General features: G+C 36.4%; 1 protein-coding gene across 3 annotated transcripts in view; it reads left to right on the forward strand.

Moving 5' to 3' along the window:
- The window catches only part of ANO3 (anoctamin 3), a 427,436-nt gene that overhangs the window by 314,719 nt on the left and 93,787 nt on the right, over positions 1 to 18,930 (forward strand). For all 3 annotated transcript variants that reach the window (XM_058688488.1, XM_058688489.1, XM_058688490.1), the window contains 5 exons: positions 674 to 718; positions 5,731 to 5,862; positions 8,239 to 8,345; positions 11,051 to 11,106; positions 15,113 to 15,234. In XM_058688488.1, the coding sequence (XP_058544471.1) occupies positions 674 to 718; positions 5,731 to 5,862; positions 8,239 to 8,345; positions 11,051 to 11,106; positions 15,113 to 15,234 (462 nt within the window). The remainder of the gene's footprint in view (positions 1 to 673; positions 719 to 5,730; positions 5,863 to 8,238; positions 8,346 to 11,050; positions 11,107 to 15,112; positions 15,235 to 18,930) is intronic.

The following is an 18,930-nucleotide window of genomic DNA, read 5'->3' on the forward strand; positions in this document are numbered from 1 at the left end:
CTAAGTATTTTATTCAGAGGATGACTCTTATGCATGTATCAAGATTCAACACAGAAAACACATGCTCTAAGAAGGTTTGCCTGATTCCTTTCTCCTTCATCTACAAACACTAATTGAGATCCGTTCCAATGTACACGCATAGCCCTCTCTGTTTTCCTGCCTTATCACACTTTATTATAGCTATCGCTTATCCTTGCAACTATAAAGGAAGCTCTTTGAGGGTAGATACCCTCTTTTTTTGTCTAAATTTTAATGGTTATACTTTAACATACCTTGCAAAATAATAAGCGCTCGTTACATATATGTTTAGATGGACAGAAATATAAATGGATGGATGGATGGATAGATGGATGAAAGACTTCATATAACACGTAAGCCAATGATCCAGTTCCTATGCACTGTGTAGCAGAAGACAGAGTCAAAATATGGACTTAAAAATAAAATATTCAAAAGTGATGTATTGATGTATCAGAATTCTTTGCTTATTAACTTAGATTCTGAAATTAAAACAAGGCATATTCAGAGTTCTGACTCTATTACATTGGCTTATTTCATGTATTTCATAGGCGGGCGGAAGTTCGAGTGTTAAAATACTCAATGTGGTTGAATGTAGTCACTCTCTGGTTTCTCTTTTTTCACGTGACTCTCTTCAGCTGTATCCATTATTTTTCAGGAAAAAATGCTATTACACTGACCGGAGCAGCAAATCAATGGGCAGGTTAGTGGTGATGTGTAATTTGTTTACAACCAATCTGTCATTTGGGAAAAAGAAATAAAAAGAAGACATTCAATTACCCACATCAGCAGTTGTAAATTTTAGGAAGAAAAACTTTTCTGATTTGTTCTACAATTTCCAAAATGACTTACACCAAATTTAACCATGTTTACAATAAGATAATCTATTTTTTTTTTCTACTTACCATTGCCATTTCTGGAATCCTCTCTTGATGTAATGTTGTGGCAGGAGAATTTTAATTGCCAGTTAGCCTCTTAGGAGATTTTAATGTAAAAAATAGTTATAAAACCAGGATTGATGGGTAAACGATGACCCTCTAGAGTAATAGAAGAACAGACAGGGCAAAAATCTTCTGGCTAATTCAATTTAAATCTCTTATTTGACAAAGGTGGTCAAGGAAAGACTAGCATCCAGAGTGACAAAGTGGTTTATCAAGGCCACACAGCATCTTTTTGAATCACAGACCTACTCTTATTTCACCAACTGAGCTGCCTCTCATATTCTAGCATTCAAAACAAACTTTTCTTCAAGAGCATCATCTCAAAACTTCTCTTTAAATATTGTGGTAACAGTAGCTATGACAAAGGAATTAATCAAACCACAACCTTGAGACAGGAGAAACTCTCCCACCTGAATCACCTTGGCCCTGTTTCACTGAGGAAAATGAGCTTTCATTTAATGGATGCTAGAAACAAAAGGCTTCTTACACTTGGCTGTTTTTCTGCTCCTTGCAAAAGAATTCGTTAACGAAAGCGGAATGTCAGTGTGACAGAATACACTCTATTGAATAATGTTGCAGGATATTACAAGTCAGAATGACACAAAACTAGAATCATATAGTGTGAATATCAGAATGCTTTAGGAAATGATTCCATAAATGTAATTCCTTTACCAAAGAAAGTGGCTGAATATAATTTGGAACATTAGAATAGGAAAAAGTTTAATTTTAGGATAGGGGAATGTTGGACTCTCTTAAGCATTAAATTTAGATGTGGTAGGAACAGGTGACAGGAAAAGTAAATCACAGGGGGAAAAATTTGAAGTTAGAATGAATATTAAAGGAACTAGTACTTAAAAGTCTCTTTAAAATAATAAAATTATTATTTTAACCAGGTCAGACTTTTCTGTTTGTCAGGTTAACATGGTCAGATTTAGAATGAGTTTTTATCATTTCCCTTGGACATATTTGGTCCTCGTCTGTGTAGCAAATTTTCAAAATTATTTTTCTATAATAAAGTAAAAGTCATTGGAATGTCACAACAATACAAATTTACAACTGCAGAGGGTGTTTTGTTTTGTTTTGTTTTCTCTACATGAGCCTGCATCATGTTGGATGTATTGATAACACATCTGGGTTAAGTTCAGTGTTCTCTATAGAATTAGTGAGATTTTGCTACTACATAATTAGTGGGTTTTCTGATAAACATCTTTCTTTCAGAGACTTGCAGAAGGATAAAACCCTGTATATTAAAATAGCAACGAATTTCTATGTAATATTATATAATTTAGTTTTAGTGCGCACTTGCTTTTGGAATGTGTGATAAACGTGTATATTAGACTCTAGAAAACATTTTTAATAGTGGAAAAAGTATTTTTTTCTGTTTTGGTCAAACTTAAAAGTAAACTAGAAAAATAAACACCATATTATATATCAAAATATGTTTTATTATCTTTTGTGTTTATTATTATTTTCTGTTTAATTTCACAAAATGAAAATTCAGTTATATTATTCCAAATAATTCTTAAACTACTTTAAGCATTACTATAGCCTACCTCTTTACAATTTACTTACTACAAATAGTGATAAGTATTTACTGACTTTTTGGATGCATCTGGGAAGGGTACAAATAAATAGGACGGGCATTTATAAATGTATATGACATACTAAACTGAGAAAGAGAATGTCCTGTTATTTGCTTGAGTGTAGACTTTCAGTTAAGGAAATGACTGATTTTGATATTTTTCAGACTTTAACTTTGGAGAAGAAATTTAAGTGTTTTCTCGCTTTCTTTTGTGTGTGTGTGTGTGTGTGTGTGTGTGTGCGTGCGCGCGCGCGCGCGCGCGCGCAGTGACAACCATCGTTATAAAAATTTAAAACCTAATTTGTATACAGTTGGAAAGAGAGAAATGAAAATCAGTTATGTGCACCTAGATTTCACTTGTGCTTTTCCTTTATTGGAGTGGGAAAGATATTTTGTGCATGGGTATTTTGACCAGTAAACATTGGGTGGTGAATAATGTACAGGCAATTATCCAGCTTTTCAAGATCATCATTTCTCCTGGCAGTTTGATAGAAAATGGCTGTAGTTTTATTATTGCTGCTATTTATCATTTGTTTACAAAGCGTTTTCACATTCAGTTACCAAGGCATCTTCAAAATAACCCTTCAGGGAGGCAAAACAAAGAGTAACTGGTTTTGCAGATCAGGAAAAATAAATGACCATTATCACCACTCTGCACCACCCTGTGCCTCATTCCCCGGCTTTCACAGCTGATTGGGTAGAGCCTGTGCTCTGACTGGGTTCTTTTGGCCCTTTAACCAGATATCTTACCAACTTCCAAGAATTCTCTGCTTTCCATTGATGTTAGCAAAGGAAATTAAAGCTCCATTAGGAGTCATCTCCACAATGTGCCATCCATGAAGTCTTGAGTCCGTAAGATGGCCAAGGTGACACAGATTCGCTAGAGTGTAGATAAAGCATTAGATTATGTTGGTGATGTGTTGTTGAGACTGATACTAATAGACAGAGTAGTAACACTCTCTTTCCTTATTATTATCATAAACATTAGTGAGTATTTACTGGGTGGATTCAGGTGTTACATATTTAATTCTCAAAATATCCCACCTTTTAAGATAGGATAAAATTGAATGAGAATCAAGGAAATTGAGTAATAATCCAAAATTTTGCATCCCATGATTCAAATCCAGACCTGACCACATTTCACTATCAGAATCATTTGCTTCCTCGTGGGAAGTGTATATGAAAAGTCTTAATTATAATATTGTTTATTTTTGTAGAAAATCAGTGATGGCATGAGAGCCTTTTTATTTTTTAAATGTTTTTAAAGTTCACCTCCACTTCTAATATGTTTGTATGTTGTCAGAGATAGGCCCTCAGGATCTGTAGTTCATCAGCATTTCCTAAGTCCAGTCAGAATGTATCCTTCTATTTGATCCTTCCAGCCACCTAACAAGGTAGGACAGATAGAGTCACTTCCTCTCTCTAGAGATGAGGAGCCTGAAACTCCAAGATTGAATTTGCCAGTTTCAGTAACTGACAAATTAGGTCCTGGGACGCTCATCCTCCACCTTCTACCCCATTGTTTCCCTCACTGTGCTAAGTCTGAAAAGCTGGAGTGATTGCCATATAATCCATTCAGTGATTTGTAAGTGTCTGTGCACTAGTCGCTGAAATATGGAGATATTCTGTGATTTCGGAAGCTTTTGTTATCATGAGAAGAAGCAAAGTGAACACCTCAGATATTGCTCATGTATCATTCTAGGCTAGAAAGTAATTCTTTGGTCCCTCCCAAACCAAAAATGACTTGGCATCTGTATGATAACCTACCTGGCAAAGGAAAGGTCCAGACTCTCCACATGCCAAACTTTAGGTCAGGAATTGATTGCTATTTCAAATGATTCATACTAATTTTACCATAACAGATTTGAATGAAATAACTCCTAAGATACACTATTAGCTGCCTGCACATTGCTATACTGAATTTTTTAAAGCGTAAGCAGAGCTGACCAAGCAGATATTAAGAAGCATTGTATTTGTCTAGGAAACTATTCTCTCCTGCTACTTTGAGTCTTGCTATTGCAGAAGAGCCCCAACATTGGTAAAGATGGAACCTTGTAAGTAGTGTGTAAATATTGTGCTATTTTTAAGTAAACATAATTACTATAGTCACTCAGAATTAAGTTTTCAGAATCAATCTCTGGAGTCTATGTCTCTTTCTTTTGCTTTTTTTTTTTCTTTGTAAAGTAAAGATGATTCCAGTCAGTATGTATACATAAGAACTGGGTTATGACTGTAATCTAAAGATGAGACCGAACGAAGAAGTATCCTGATGTAAAATTTCCTGAAACAGTATCTTAATGTCATATATTTAGTGTCTGTGCTAAACCCATCACTCAAAGTGCAGCCAGTGGATAGCAGCATGGGCATCCCCTGGGAGCTACTTAGAAATGCAGGATCTTAAGCCCCACCCTGGGCCTACTGAATTAGCTTTTTACCAAGATCTTCAGAGGATTCGTTTGCCCATCAGTCTTAAAAGTACTGCGAAGCCTCCTTGCCTCAACTTGTTAATAATCAAGCTTAAGAAGACACCAACTTACAAGTCTCCAGCAAAGTCAATATGTTTTTGATGAGTGAGGAACCTGAGGCAAGAAGTTAAGTAACATCTGTCAGTTTGCACAGCTCCCGTGGCGCCATGCTGCCTTTGAACTGTTTTGCTTGACTCCAAAGCCCTCGCTGTTTCTATCAAGGCAGAGGCTCACAGCTCTGCTGGGTGTGTTGTACTCATTTCTTTCTTTTTTTTTCTTTCCTTTCTTTCTTTTTTTTTTTTTTTTCTTTTTGGTAGGGCCACATTGCTGTAGATTTTTCAAAGAATCAGGGAATAATCGATAGCTACAAATGTATAGGTATACATACATACATCTATGCACTCACAACTTTGATAGATGTGTCATGCTTTTATTGTGTTTATGCTCTTTCCTACCACTGTCTCTATATATGATGATTTTTTAATATTTTCCACAAGATATTTTGCATAAGGATAACCTAGTTACACTGACTTTAAGCAAATGCAAGGTTTGCTTTGGTTTGAAATTTGTCTTTTGTGTGAGAATGAAAGAAATGCACGTGTGTGGGTATGACTGTCTTTTTGGAACTCCTTTCCTCGCCCCCCACCCCCCCGACCTCGGAATGGTGATGGAAGGTAGGCATGACTCTGGAATGCAACCTAATCTAGTTCATGTGACTTTGTTCCAGTGTGCAAAATTATTTTAGAAGGATAAAAAAATGGATGTCCCAAAACCCAATGGTTCTCGACAAGTCAGCTTTTCCACACCTGGAGGAATCAGACTGCTATACAGGCCCCTTCAGCCGTGCACGGATTCACCAGTAAGTTCACATTTCTTTTTCGTCCACCACCTGCCTCGATACCTTTCAGTATCTAGGAGTTTTTGATAAAGTAAAAATACCCTGGAACAGTTCCATTGTTTGCCAAATAAGTCAGAGAATGTATCATTTTATTGAAACGTTTTTATACTTAATTTACCAATAGCACTCAGTGAGCATTATTAATTCCTGATCAGCTGATTTAGGGACATTCAAGTAATGAATATAATTAATTGTAAACTCATGGGCCAACAGTCTAGCTCCCAGTTCTTTCAAAATAATTATGATGGTGGTAAATACCCAGTTAAAGTAACAATAATGGTAATATGAATAGCATTGCTATTAAATAACATGATTGAATATGGATTATTCTAATTAATAAATTATATATAATTACATATAATTAATATGTATTTATTAGTTTAATCCACTTGAGTCTAATTGTATGAAACTAAGATGAATGAGAATTTTTTTAGGGACTTGTTGCATAATTCTTTGTCTACATCCCAACAAGTCTCTATTCCTAAATTCATTCTACTAGTATTTATTGAGTTTTTTCATAATAAAAATTGAGGATATGACACAGTCCCTGTCTTTATAGATGTTGAGAGGCAGGATGAAACAAATGAATTAAATCAAATATTTGGGAGGAGAGAGTTCCCATTAATTATTGCCTCTGTAACATGTCCAGTGGTCCAGAATCCCGTTTCATACTGCCTCTCAATGCTCCAATGTCTCACACTGTGCATTTCCCTATCTTTATGTTTATCCTATATTATCTAATTATTACTTTACATTTCTGTCTGCCCTGCTACACTGGGAATACTGTGAAGACAGGGACTGCAACTTATTTGTTAATTTATATACCATGTGTTTTCTCCCTCTATAATGCAACTCCATGAAAAAATTGAACTTAACCTTCTAAAGAAATATTTGTTCACAGAATTCTGAACCAATCTGACGGTAAAAGAAGTGTGTGGACACGGCTTCTGATTATTAGAATTAACAGAGCACAGAGCAGCTATGGTAACTTGGTGCATAGCCAGGTACAAATCAAAAAGCACAATATCAAAATCCTGGAGGCTAATAAAATGGACAAGTATACAGATTAGCATGAAACAAAGCAGAGTAAAATCAACGTGTTAGGAAAGACACAAATACAATGCACGTTTGTACAAGAGAGGGGGAAGCTACATCCAGAGGAAAGGATCTAGGAAGCCTTTTTGAAGAAGATAGTCCTTTTCAGCAGGTAAAAATGTGGAGGAAGGTGGAGAGAGGTGGGGAGAAAGACATTAGAGACAGCAAAATGCCGAGACAGCAAAAGAAGTGTGACATTTTAAGGTGTGATAAATTCTACAATTTGAACAATCAGATGCAAGAAGCCAGAGCTGTAGGGGATCAGACTGAAGGAGAGGCTGAAATGCAAAAATAGAAACCTGAGAAGAAAATGAAAAATTTAATTATGCACGTAATGCTGAAACATTAAAAGTAGGAGTGCTCTAAGAATCAGAACTATGCTGGAAATGTCAGGTTGGAAATTGGACAGCCAGTTAAGAGGACATTCTTCTCATAACCTAGGCAGTAGGACCTAGTAGCTCAAAGCCAGAGAAGGGCAGTTCAGGTAGAAAAGTTGATTAGTTCAGCAGTTATTTGAATATGGATGGTAAAGAGAAAACAAGAATCATAGAAGACCTAATACTTCAGTACTAAGTGCCAGAAAAAAAATGGCAGATTATTAGTCACAGAGATAACTGGAAAAAGGAAGCAGTAGAAATTGAGCATGCTTCCATTTTTTTGAGGCTCCCGACATATGACAAAGTAGATGCTAAAACAGACCCTTCTTTTCCTGTCAAGACCACCCTTTTGCTCTTTACTCATTGGCTCTAATATGGTTCCTCTTTGCAAAGCTTCCTACCTGGGAAGAGTACAGGGCATGAATGGAAAGGGAGAACTATTGTCACTCGTTGCTGAACTTCTAAAAACAAGACAAATTAGCTTGGAAGGTGTGGTATGGGCAAATTATATCAATTTTTAATGTGTTCTATTTGGCACTATATTGCTTAAGGGAGTACAAAATTTACGGGAGCCAATGGACAATCTAATGCTGTCCTTGTTTCATGCTAAACAAGAAATATGAGGACATCCAAGCTTCCTTATAAACTGAAAGATACTTAAATGAATATTTGATAATGTCTGTATTATTTATAAGTATATTTTGTCTCTGCCAATTGATTTTTTTAAGAGGATGGTTTGACTTACTATACCTCTCATGCATTAGTTTTAATGGGAAAACAGATGGATGAAGACCTACGAATTTGTAACTGTTGTTGGACTCTGTGCTCTGCTTTGAATATTAAAACAAATCCCTTATCTTAACAGCTTCATAATAAACAATAAGGACACATTCTTCAGTAATGCTACTCGAAGCAGGATAGTCTATCACATGCTACAGCACACCAAATATGAAAATGGAATATCAAAAGTGGGTAAGAACACTAATTAAAAATATAGAAAGGGTAGAATTTGCTGTTACTAATTATATCCAGAAATATTTATTTTGACATCTGAAGCTTTGCCCTCATGCGTTAAATATGAGTATATAATGCATTGAGCACAAACTCTAAGTATTCCCTTCTTCAGCCTTTCAGTAAAACAGAACTAAATAAAACAATAACAACAAAAACTTCTTCAAGGGCATTTAGCCATATGTATCATATCAAAACATGAAGAGTGCTAACACTTTGGAACAGAAATTTCATTTCTTGAAAATTTTCTTAAAGAAATAATCAGACTTTTGAATAATAATATATGTAGAAGTTTGTTAATAGTGGCTTTGTTTTATAAACAAAGATTAGAGTAGAATAAAATTGTAAACAGTTTAATTGTCCATCATTAGGCACTGACAAAAGTTAGCTTCGTTGCCATAAATGCATCCATTTAAAACTGTTATTCTTAACTCAATTCTTTTTTTTGCATTATTATTTTCCATATATATATATATATATATATATATATATATATATTTATTTATATACACACATATATATAATTTATTGTCAAATTGGTTTCCATACAACACCCAGTGCTCATCCCAACAGGTGCCCTCCTCAATGACCATCACCCACTTTCCCTTCTCCCCCACCCCTCATCAGCCCTCAGTTTGTTCTCAGTATTTAAGACTCTCTTATGATTTGCCTCCCTCCCTCTCTGTAACTTTTTTTCCCCCTTACCATCCCCCATGGTCTTCTTTTAACTCAATTCTTAACTCTTGACTCAAATTTATCAAACATCTGTTATATGCTATATGTCACAAAAAGCATATGACACAGACCCCTTACTTGTGGAAAATTGAAAATTAGTGGTTAGTTCTCCATTTACTGACTTTGAAAGAAATCTGCAATGTATAGTCATGTGAAAAAAAGGACAGATTAAAAATTGTAAGTCTAAAAAACCCCAAATAAACAACAAACTATAAGTCTAATGTAATCCCATTTCCTAAACGCACATTTATAAAAAGATAAAAGTCTGAAAGAATGTATATATAACTTTTTAGAAATTATCTCTAGAAGGTGAAATAACAGCTAATTTTAACTTTCTGAATTTCTGTGTTGTTTAAATGTGTAGCAGTATGCTGCTACTACATGTATATTGCAAAAGAAAATTTCACCTAGAAAAATTAAATGAAATTGCAGTTTACGTAGTGCAGAGCAGAAAACAGTGGGTAACAGTCGAGCTGGTCTTTTACTTATTAAGGTGAAAATTACAAGACATGAAAGAGATTCAATGTTAGTTATGTCCTAAAATCCTTACAAATGAAAAGTTGACACACACTGGAAACTTGGACCAGTCTCTACTGAATTGTACTAAAATATAGTGCCACAGAAGTCAAATGTACTATGTCAAGTCATTTTTTTCAAGTCAGTCATTTTTTTAAAAAGGAAAGTTCAGACTTTGGTTCTCTGATTAATAATTTATTTATTGCAGAGTAGTCAAAATAGCTAATTTGGACACTAAATCCTTACAAAAAAAATTGACACCTAGTTTTCTACATAAGAAATAAAAATAGAGGAATCCAGAATACAAGTTAAAAGTGTGTCTAAATGATAGCATTATGTGCTTATGTAGTCTTTATGACATTTCAAATGATTGCAAAGATATTATGCCCTTTGTGGAACATACAGTATACACAGAAGAGTATAAAAATAAAATTAAAAGTCCCCAAACCCAGTTGTCACTCTCCCAAAATGATACTGAATATATACATAATAAACTTGCATGATTCTAATAATGATGTGTGTGTGTGTGTGTGTGTGTATATATATACATATATATATATATATACATATGTATATATATTGTGTTATATATGTGTATAATATATGATGTATATATATCATTATTAGAGTCATGCAGTGTATATGCTTTTCTGTCCCTCTTAAAAAGTATTTATGAATATTTTATCAAGTTGTTTAGTATGTCTGAAACATTGTAAATAGTTGTACAATATTCTATTCTAGGCATTCAATAAATTGCAGTTATTTACTAAGTGCCTTATATAAATGTACCATAATAATTAAATGATTTCCCAATTTTGGATGTACAATGATCTTATTCTTTACCAGTGTAAACAATACTGCAACAAAAGTTATTCTCCCCAAATTTCCCAATATCTAATCTTACAAAGACAGTAAGAGAATGTCCATTTCACTACACTGTCACTGAGATGGAGGAGATTTTAAGAAGTGTCACATATTGCTGTTTGTCTCTTTGGTTCAGTATTAAAGATTTCACAAGACCAATATCCTTCTGAAACATTTTTTTCTTTTTTGAGAGGACACCTCCTTGGCTTTTTTGACCAAATGTTGTTGTTGTTTTGAGGCAGAAAAAAACCCTGCTCCAGTTTCATGTGATCCCAAATAAATGGTATTAAAATGCCTCCTATTTCGTGATCTGGCAAAGTGCCATATGTTAGTACCTTAGAAATCTCCTTGCTGAATGTTGTCAGGACACAAATAGATTCTTTAGTATCAGTCTTTCACAACCCCACTGCCCTCAGAGGGGATGTGGCTATGGATGTTGTTTGGGTTGCTTTAAGTTGTTAAGTTACTTTGTTGTCCCAAGTATATGTGTGTTTCCCCAGAGGAAAGTCTTCTTTCAACAGACTCAAAAACTGTTTCTTTTCTCTTTCCAGGTATCTGTAAACTTATAAATAATGGCTCATATATAGCAGCTTTTCCTCCACATGAGGTAATTTTGAAATACAATTTCAATTTAAAAAAAGTTTCTCATGATCAAAATGCTGATTTTTTTTTTTTTAAGTCTGGCTGCTGTCTTGTAAGAAGATTCAGTCAGCAAGTGGCCCTGGGCCTTTCTGAGTCCCCATTATGATCTCTGGCTGCACACTGGCCCCTGTGCTCCAGAACCTTTGTGCAATTTGTCCCATATTAGGAGTCGCGGCCCCAGAGAGAACTCAGGAACATTGTTCAACCACTCTGACCTCCTTCCTCTGTTCCAACACAGAGTTCCATGCTTGACCCAGCTTGGGATCCGTATCACTCTCAAACAGGGCAGGTTCTGGTTTGTGCCTAAGACAAACCCAACAACAAAAACCTACACCCCATTATTTACGTGATTCTCTGCCAGGTTATTACCTGTTTACTAATTTTAAGTAGAAATGCCTGCTCCAAGCTGTGGTGAATTCTACTGCTGAGTCGTGAACGACATTTGAATCAGTTTTGAACATCCTCTCCCAACACGCACACACACACACACACACACACACACAATTTTTAAGGCAATTTTGCATTTTGAAATAAGAACGGGGTCTTTAGAGGTTTAATGTCTGCAAACTCAAGACCCATCCTTTCTATTTATAAAGGCTGAGGATTCACAGGATGTAATCCCTATATCTGAGGAATTCATAGTCTAGTAAAACGCATAAGGGATAAAAAGCATTGAGCACTTCATATTTGGCACTGAGCTCAGTGTTTTATATGGATTATCTTATTTAATCCATAGACTAACCTTTTGAGATAGACAATAATAATAACTCCATTTTTTTTTTTTTAATTTTTTTTTTCAACGCTTTTTATTTATTTTTGGGACAGAGAGAGACAGAGCATGAATGGGGGAGGGGCAGAGAGAGAGGGACACACAGAATCGGAAACAGGCTCCAGGCTCCGAGCCATCAGCCCAGAGCCTGACGCGGGGCTCGAACTCACGGACCGCGAGATCATGACCTGGCTGAAGTCGGACGCTTAACCGACTGCGCCACCCAGGCGCCCCAATAACTCCATTTTTTTAAGCTAGATCATTGAGGCACAGAAAAGCTATTAAAGGCACAGACTTAAGACCAAGAAGCCAGACTCCAGTGCTTGTATTCATTGTGGTATGCCTACTCACAGTAGGAAAAAGAATAATAACAGGTAATATGTTAGCTTGTTTCATGAGACAGGCCCTGTGCACCTATTTTCTTGTTACTCTGACAGTAATCTTGGGGGGTATATATTATTATTTTCTCATTTTAGAGATACAGAAACAAGGCTCAAAGAGATTAAACACTATGTCAGATGTGACGTAGTCTGTAAGGGGTGAAGTGTTCAGTGTAGCAAACCTAAGGCCCTGGGAGAGCTTCATAGCAAAAGAAGGTTTCATTTGTTCTCTGTGTAAGTAATTTCACCTATATAACTAGTCTGTGTACTAACAGTTTGACACTTTCTTGTGTGAAATTTGGAAACTATTAGGAATCGATTGTAAATAACAGTCATTTTCCCACTCATTGTTATGTGTTGGTTGGAGGAAGGGACTATTATGAAGAGGTAGGGGAGGTGGTCACTGAGTGCACATGGTTCTCTGAAAAGAGATGGAAATACATGGACCAGCAGGGGTCATCATTGCAGTCAGTTTTCTCTTACAGCTACCTGGTGTCACTGTCAACCCAGAACAGTATGGTTGAGGTTCTTGAGCAGAATTAAAACAATGATGTACTAGGGATTCTAAGCTTAGCTCCTAAAACCCAGGAAGTACCTATGTCTGACCACTGAGAAGGTGACCACTGGGAAGGAAATCAGATATTTTAAAAAGATGATCATGAATGACTGAAAGAAAGCTGAGATTCTGGTTCACCTTCCCTTACTTACCTGATCTCAAAGCAGTTTACCTTAACAAGCCAGTCCAATTGCACAAGCAAACAAATCTTTCCCAAATGGACATACCCCATACTTGAAATCTTGACCTTCACTTTCATCTTCTTAGCTTCTGATCTTTAGCCTTTAAAAACCTTGGGCTCTCTTAGGGAAGAAAACTTGAACTGCACCACAGGAGGAAAACTTTTCTCTTCTTCCGTTTGGGGTTCTTGGGCTAGCCTAATAATTAAGTTGACATAAAGCAGGTTAATAGGAGAAAAGCAAATTTACTTATGCATGTATAGGATCCCCGCAAAGACATGAGAGCCTCTCCAGCAGTCAGGCAATTGAGGTTTATATGCTATCCTGAGCTAAGAAGAAGAGGGCAGGCATCTGGGACTTGTGGAGGGAAGGGACAGGGAAGGGAGACAATTCATAGGATGATGAGAGGATGAATATTGGATGAGCCAGTGCTTGCCATGTCTTGCAGATAAGTATTTCTTATGTAAAAAAAGTTATCTTTGGTAATACCTCTCTTCCTCTCATAGGCTTCCTATCTAAATCATTTTAAGAAGTTAAGGGGTAGGTAAAAAACTCTTCTTGAGTCTATTGGCCCTAGTTATCTTCAGCTTAGAAATAATCTACATGCTGAGGCCCCTGGGTAGCTCAGTCAGTTAAGCGGTGGACTTTGGCTCAGGTCATGATCTCACGATTTGTGAGTTTGAGCCCTGAGTCAGGCTTTCTGCAGTCAGCACGGATCCTGCTTTGGATCCTCTGTCTCCCTCGCATTCTGTCCCTACCGCATTTGTGTACCCATTCATGTGCCCGCTTGTGCAAGCACACCCTCTCTCTCTCTCTCTGTCTCTCAAAATTAAATTAAATTTTAAAAAAAAGAAATCATCTACATGCCAGAGTAGCACATTCTGCAGTCGCCCATCCTGAAGCCCCTCAGCACTTTACCTGTACTCCCATCTTTACCTAATCAATTTATCCATTTCATTAGAAGACCAGAGGTAAAATCCACATGTGTTTCTCATTTCAGTCTTGAGGCATCTGCAGACCATGATTCAAGGTGTCCTCTCTCTTTGTAGGAACTCACACCCCTGGTTGTCTGGGATCACTCAGATGATAGTTTTCTACTTTTCAATGGCCACAATATATCAAACACTGCAAATTAACTAAAATTGATTTTGTACTTCATATGTGCATCCATAGCACTTTATAGTGATTATCCAAGTGGACCCTCACAAAGCTCCTCTGTGGTAGAAATCATTAATATTTATTCTTATTCTCATCATCTACATGAAGAAGCTAAGGCATAACTCCACTTGTTTTAAAATTTGGTTAAACTGCTTATAAAAGTAGAATCACACATTGGAATGGGAGGGAGTTTGTCAAATCCTGTGTCCTAAATTTTGGTTTAGAAAATAGAGTTGCCATATCTATTGCCCTCCTTTTTTATTATAAGTGTAAAGCAGTTCAGCCTTCAGGAAACACTGTCCTCTAAGAGGCATATATATTCTCTGTGTCTGAAATTGTAACCCATGCAATAGTTTTTGAGGGGAGATATAAAGAACTTGAAAATGTGTCCATTTTTGGAATATCTTATCTAAATTAAGTTTTAAGTATTCTAGAATTTAAAACCTTGAATAGCAATTGTGACGTAGACTTCTTACACTTTTTGATTGAACATTTGCCTTCTTAGCCTCTGTAAATGAAATCAGTATTTTCTGGGACTGAATTGCTTCTTAAAGCAGAATAATACTCTTAATTTCTGAAGTAAAGATTACAACAATTTCTCTCAATGATGGTGAGGGTATAGTGTTTATTAAAAGGCCTGAGGTTACAAACAGTAAAACCTAAATTCTTTATTTTAAATGAAAGGAACCTCATTGGTTTAAAAAGGGACTTTAAGAAAGGATTTTTAAGGGACTGTCAGAATATTTTCAATGAAAGAGAAATATATAAAGGCATTACTACATTATTCCCGTGATGGGCTTAAATTTAAAATTTCTGCAGCTTTCAATAAGCTGTTAAATTGTTCTGTAGGGAAAAAAATAGTAAAAGCAGTTCCAATTTAGTTCACATATACTAAGAGAATGTGTATCAACTTATCTTATGTGTTTCAGGGAGCCTACAAGAGTAGCCAACCCATCAAAACGCATGGACCTCAGAATAATAGGCATCTATTATATGAGCGCTGGGCACGCTGGGGAATGTGGTATAAGCATCAGCCCTTGGATTTAATCAGGTAATGTGGATGGATCAATATTAGATGCTCTATTATGCTGTTTTGTTGTCATTTTCATAGATTTGGAATTATTTAATTTAGCCACCAAATCATCTATATCATTCAGGATGCAGTTAGGAAAAAGAAGCCACTGTAGGTCTTTCAATAAAGGAAACTTAACTTAGGGATTTGGTAATACAGGGGATAGGAAAGCTGGGAAATCAGGCAGGAATAGTGAGGCAACAGCAAAAAATTGCTAACAACCTTAAGGCTGGAGGGAAAATGGGATAGTGTATATTTCAGAGCCCACTCCTTGGGCCCTTGGGCAGGAGCTATACCATCCATGACTAGGACTGTGTGCAGAAAACTGAGTGTTGGAAGTGGAACCATGGAGAAGGCATGGCTATGCTGGAGGATGGCCAAGAAAGAAGGAAAGATCTTGTTTCCCTCTTCCTTCCACCTTTGACTCCTGGCCCAACTTAACCAGGAGCTATTTACAATGGAACCTGTGTAATTGACTTCCCTGTGAGAATAAACCAAAACAGGGAAAGGCAGAAAATGGATCTGAGAGCAAAGAGGAAAATGACCAACATGGCATCTATGCATATACTTGTCTTTCAACAAAGATTTTGTGTGTATCTATTCTATTCCAGGAAGTATATTTCTAGTGAGTAACTGCTCTCAACTGAATTAGTCTCCAAATATTGTCATATTCATGATTTATTTAATTTTTGTGGGGGATAATATGTTCTTTTAAAAAAATCAGGAAAATATATAATAAAAAGGACTTAAGTTTCTAGCTAACTATAAATATTCTTAGAATGAAAGAAAAAAGAGCATTCATAAGTTTATATATGTTAATATTTTGAATTCTTTATGAAATATAAATATCAAGAATAACTCATAACTGTTCCCAGAAGAAAACTGATAGAACTGATAGAATAGAAGGAGTATCTGAAGAAAATTTAATAAAAGAATTATATACAGAAGTATAAATAGTATCAAGGGAGCAAACATGATGATGACGAAGCTTCCAGAGACTAGCAAAAGTTGGATATTGTCATCAGTCCTAGGCCTGGAGGAACAAGGGGAAGGAAGAGTTGATAGGATTGGTCAAAAACAGAAGAGGGTGATGCCTGACAGAAGCTATAGTCTTAGGAAGAAAGCAGCTCCGGCCAGGCCATGCACCAGGAGGGAGAAAGTCAGGATAATCAATACATCAATATCTCTTTGATCACACCCTGGGATCTTCTGCTGGTGGTACCTTCAGTTGGCCAACAAGTCCATCAGGAAGCCAGAGGAGGGGAGGAGCATAAGTGATACAGTCCATGAAGGTGAGCCTCCTGGGGCACAGAGCAGAAAAGAAAAGCTTAGCACAAAGATCTGGAAGTACGGATCATAATATCCAGCACCAAACCATTTTTATTTCAAACATATTTCAAACTTGGGCATATCCCAGATCGAGATGTGTTTATTATAATTCTTTCGATCATAACAAATTATCAGATTCTGATTTATGTAGGGGAACGAATTGTTATTTTAGGGATGTGAACACAGTGAGATGTGCTGGTTCACAGAACCGTATTTACTAGGTACTAAAACAAAGTTGGTATTTTCAAGCAAACATTTCAGTGTCAATAATTCTCTTATTTGCTGGACACGTTGCCATTGCTGCTTCAGGTCATTTCAACAAGTGATAAACAGAGTTATTTGGCTACTATTACCAACTATTTGGATATTATCATTGAAGGAAATTTTTGCTTATGAAAATCATATATTTTGTGTGTACATGGCTGAAGAGAGAGAGAGGAGATGAAGGAACCGCCCAAGCTGAAGGCCAGAAAAGAGTATAGATAGCATTTCAACGCATTCCTCCTCTCCAGGAACCTGCTTGTTACCGAAATACAAATCAGATCAAAAGAGAGTGACTATGGGTGAAGTGTAGTGCAGAGTGATGCCAATAGCCACCCCCTCTTCCTCCTTGCCTTCTCATGGTTTTTGAGATATCTCCAGAGATCCTAGAAGATTGTGAATACCAGTACTCAAAGTCAAAGGGGTTTTCATCAGCTTTCTCTGCCTGGAAATAGCTTCTCCCTCTCCTGAACCAGATCTAAAATCTGCTATAACCTATGTGATTAAACTACTGTCAAATAATATTGTTGCCCCTCTGGACTTCAACAATGTGTAATCGAAAATCTCAGTAGAATTCTGTCTGTATAAGGGAGGGTTGTCTGTGCAATGCTCTATGATTGTTATTGTAAAGGCATTCCATTATGTTAGTAATATGTGCTAAAAACCTACTCCTCTCACAGAGAAACACTTGTTAAAAGGAATAAATGGCTTGTTTGAAATACCTGTTAATATAAGCTTTCCTCTGAAGTAAAAAAATTATCGTTGTATGAGAAGTGAATGGACCACTGATCTATGTCTCCCAGGAGAAATCAATGTAAAAACAAAAACTTCGATAAATGATCCTTCATGGAGGATGACTCCATTTCTACACCTGGTAGAATATACAAAATTTTAATTGACATAATACAGAGAAAAATAATAATTTTCAGAAAGAGAAGCCTTGTGAAGGGAAAAATAACAAGAAAAATTTCTTCCCAACAAGAATCTCTGCCCAATTGCAGTATTCCTAAATGAATAGTAAAACACCAATTTTTAAAACTATTGCTGGGACAAAATTGTGTTACATAGCCATTTTTAGAAGATAGAGACCAAGTAGTAGTAGAGAATGCAGGAAACTATTATTTCTTATCAGAGCTTTAGAAACTGTGTAGCAGTTGGTATTGTCAGAAGACTTCGTGAAAAGAGAGAATTGGGTAGTCATTAGAATTGTCCTATCCATCTGCCATTTCCATAGAAACTATGCTCGTCAGCTCAAGGAAAATAAAACACATTCATTTCCTTAGCTTCATTCAATACTCCCTTTGGTGGGAGCCAGTGAAACAAGACACAGATCCACTTCTAGGCACTTGCAGTCTTATGGGGAGGGAGAGAAAGGGAAGAGTGACAGATAATTAATTGTCTTAAAGTGTTGTAAATTTAGGACACTGGAATGTCAGTAAGGGCAGTATAGGAGCAAAATCAGGGCTATCTTACCCAGGGTTGTAGTGTAAGTCAGGAAAAGCTTCTTGTAAGAAGTGATACAAACTGAAGGATGCATACAGGCCAGACAAGGTAAGAGAGTCAAATGTAATATTCCAAAGTCAGGGAACAGCGTTAACCAAAGAAAGAATCATGTGCTCCAGGAACCACAAAGTTAACTTTTGTTGTGGAAAGTGTAACATAATTGTGCAGATTGTGTCTAGCAGAAGGGAGTCTGGCCAAGGGTGCAGATGGAGACTGAACTGGAATCTACTGTCAGCATCTACCTATAGGGGAGACTTCTTTCCCTAATTCACACAAAAGTAGTTTGGTTTAGTATAGTTCTGTGCATGGAAAACAAAGAGATTCTACTAGGAGAATGGAGAAAGGCAAGAGTTGGGCCATATTAAGAAATTCGACACAGAAAGAATACATTTTATAAAATTGCCCCTTCTAATGTTTGAAGATAAATAGCATCACCATCATTGGATTCATTAGCAAGTGGGAATATTAAGATACGCTACATGGAACTGAGCAGGAACTGAGCTGTTACATCCATCAAATTCTGACCAGGTGTGACAGCAACATTTGTAGTGTTACTTACGTTACCTTAAGCTAAGAGTTGGC

This window comes from Neofelis nebulosa, chromosome 10, assembly GCF_028018385.1.
Source record: "Neofelis nebulosa isolate mNeoNeb1 chromosome 10, mNeoNeb1.pri, whole genome shotgun sequence".
NCBI classification, from domain to species: domain Eukaryota; kingdom Metazoa; phylum Chordata; class Mammalia; order Carnivora; family Felidae; genus Neofelis; species Neofelis nebulosa.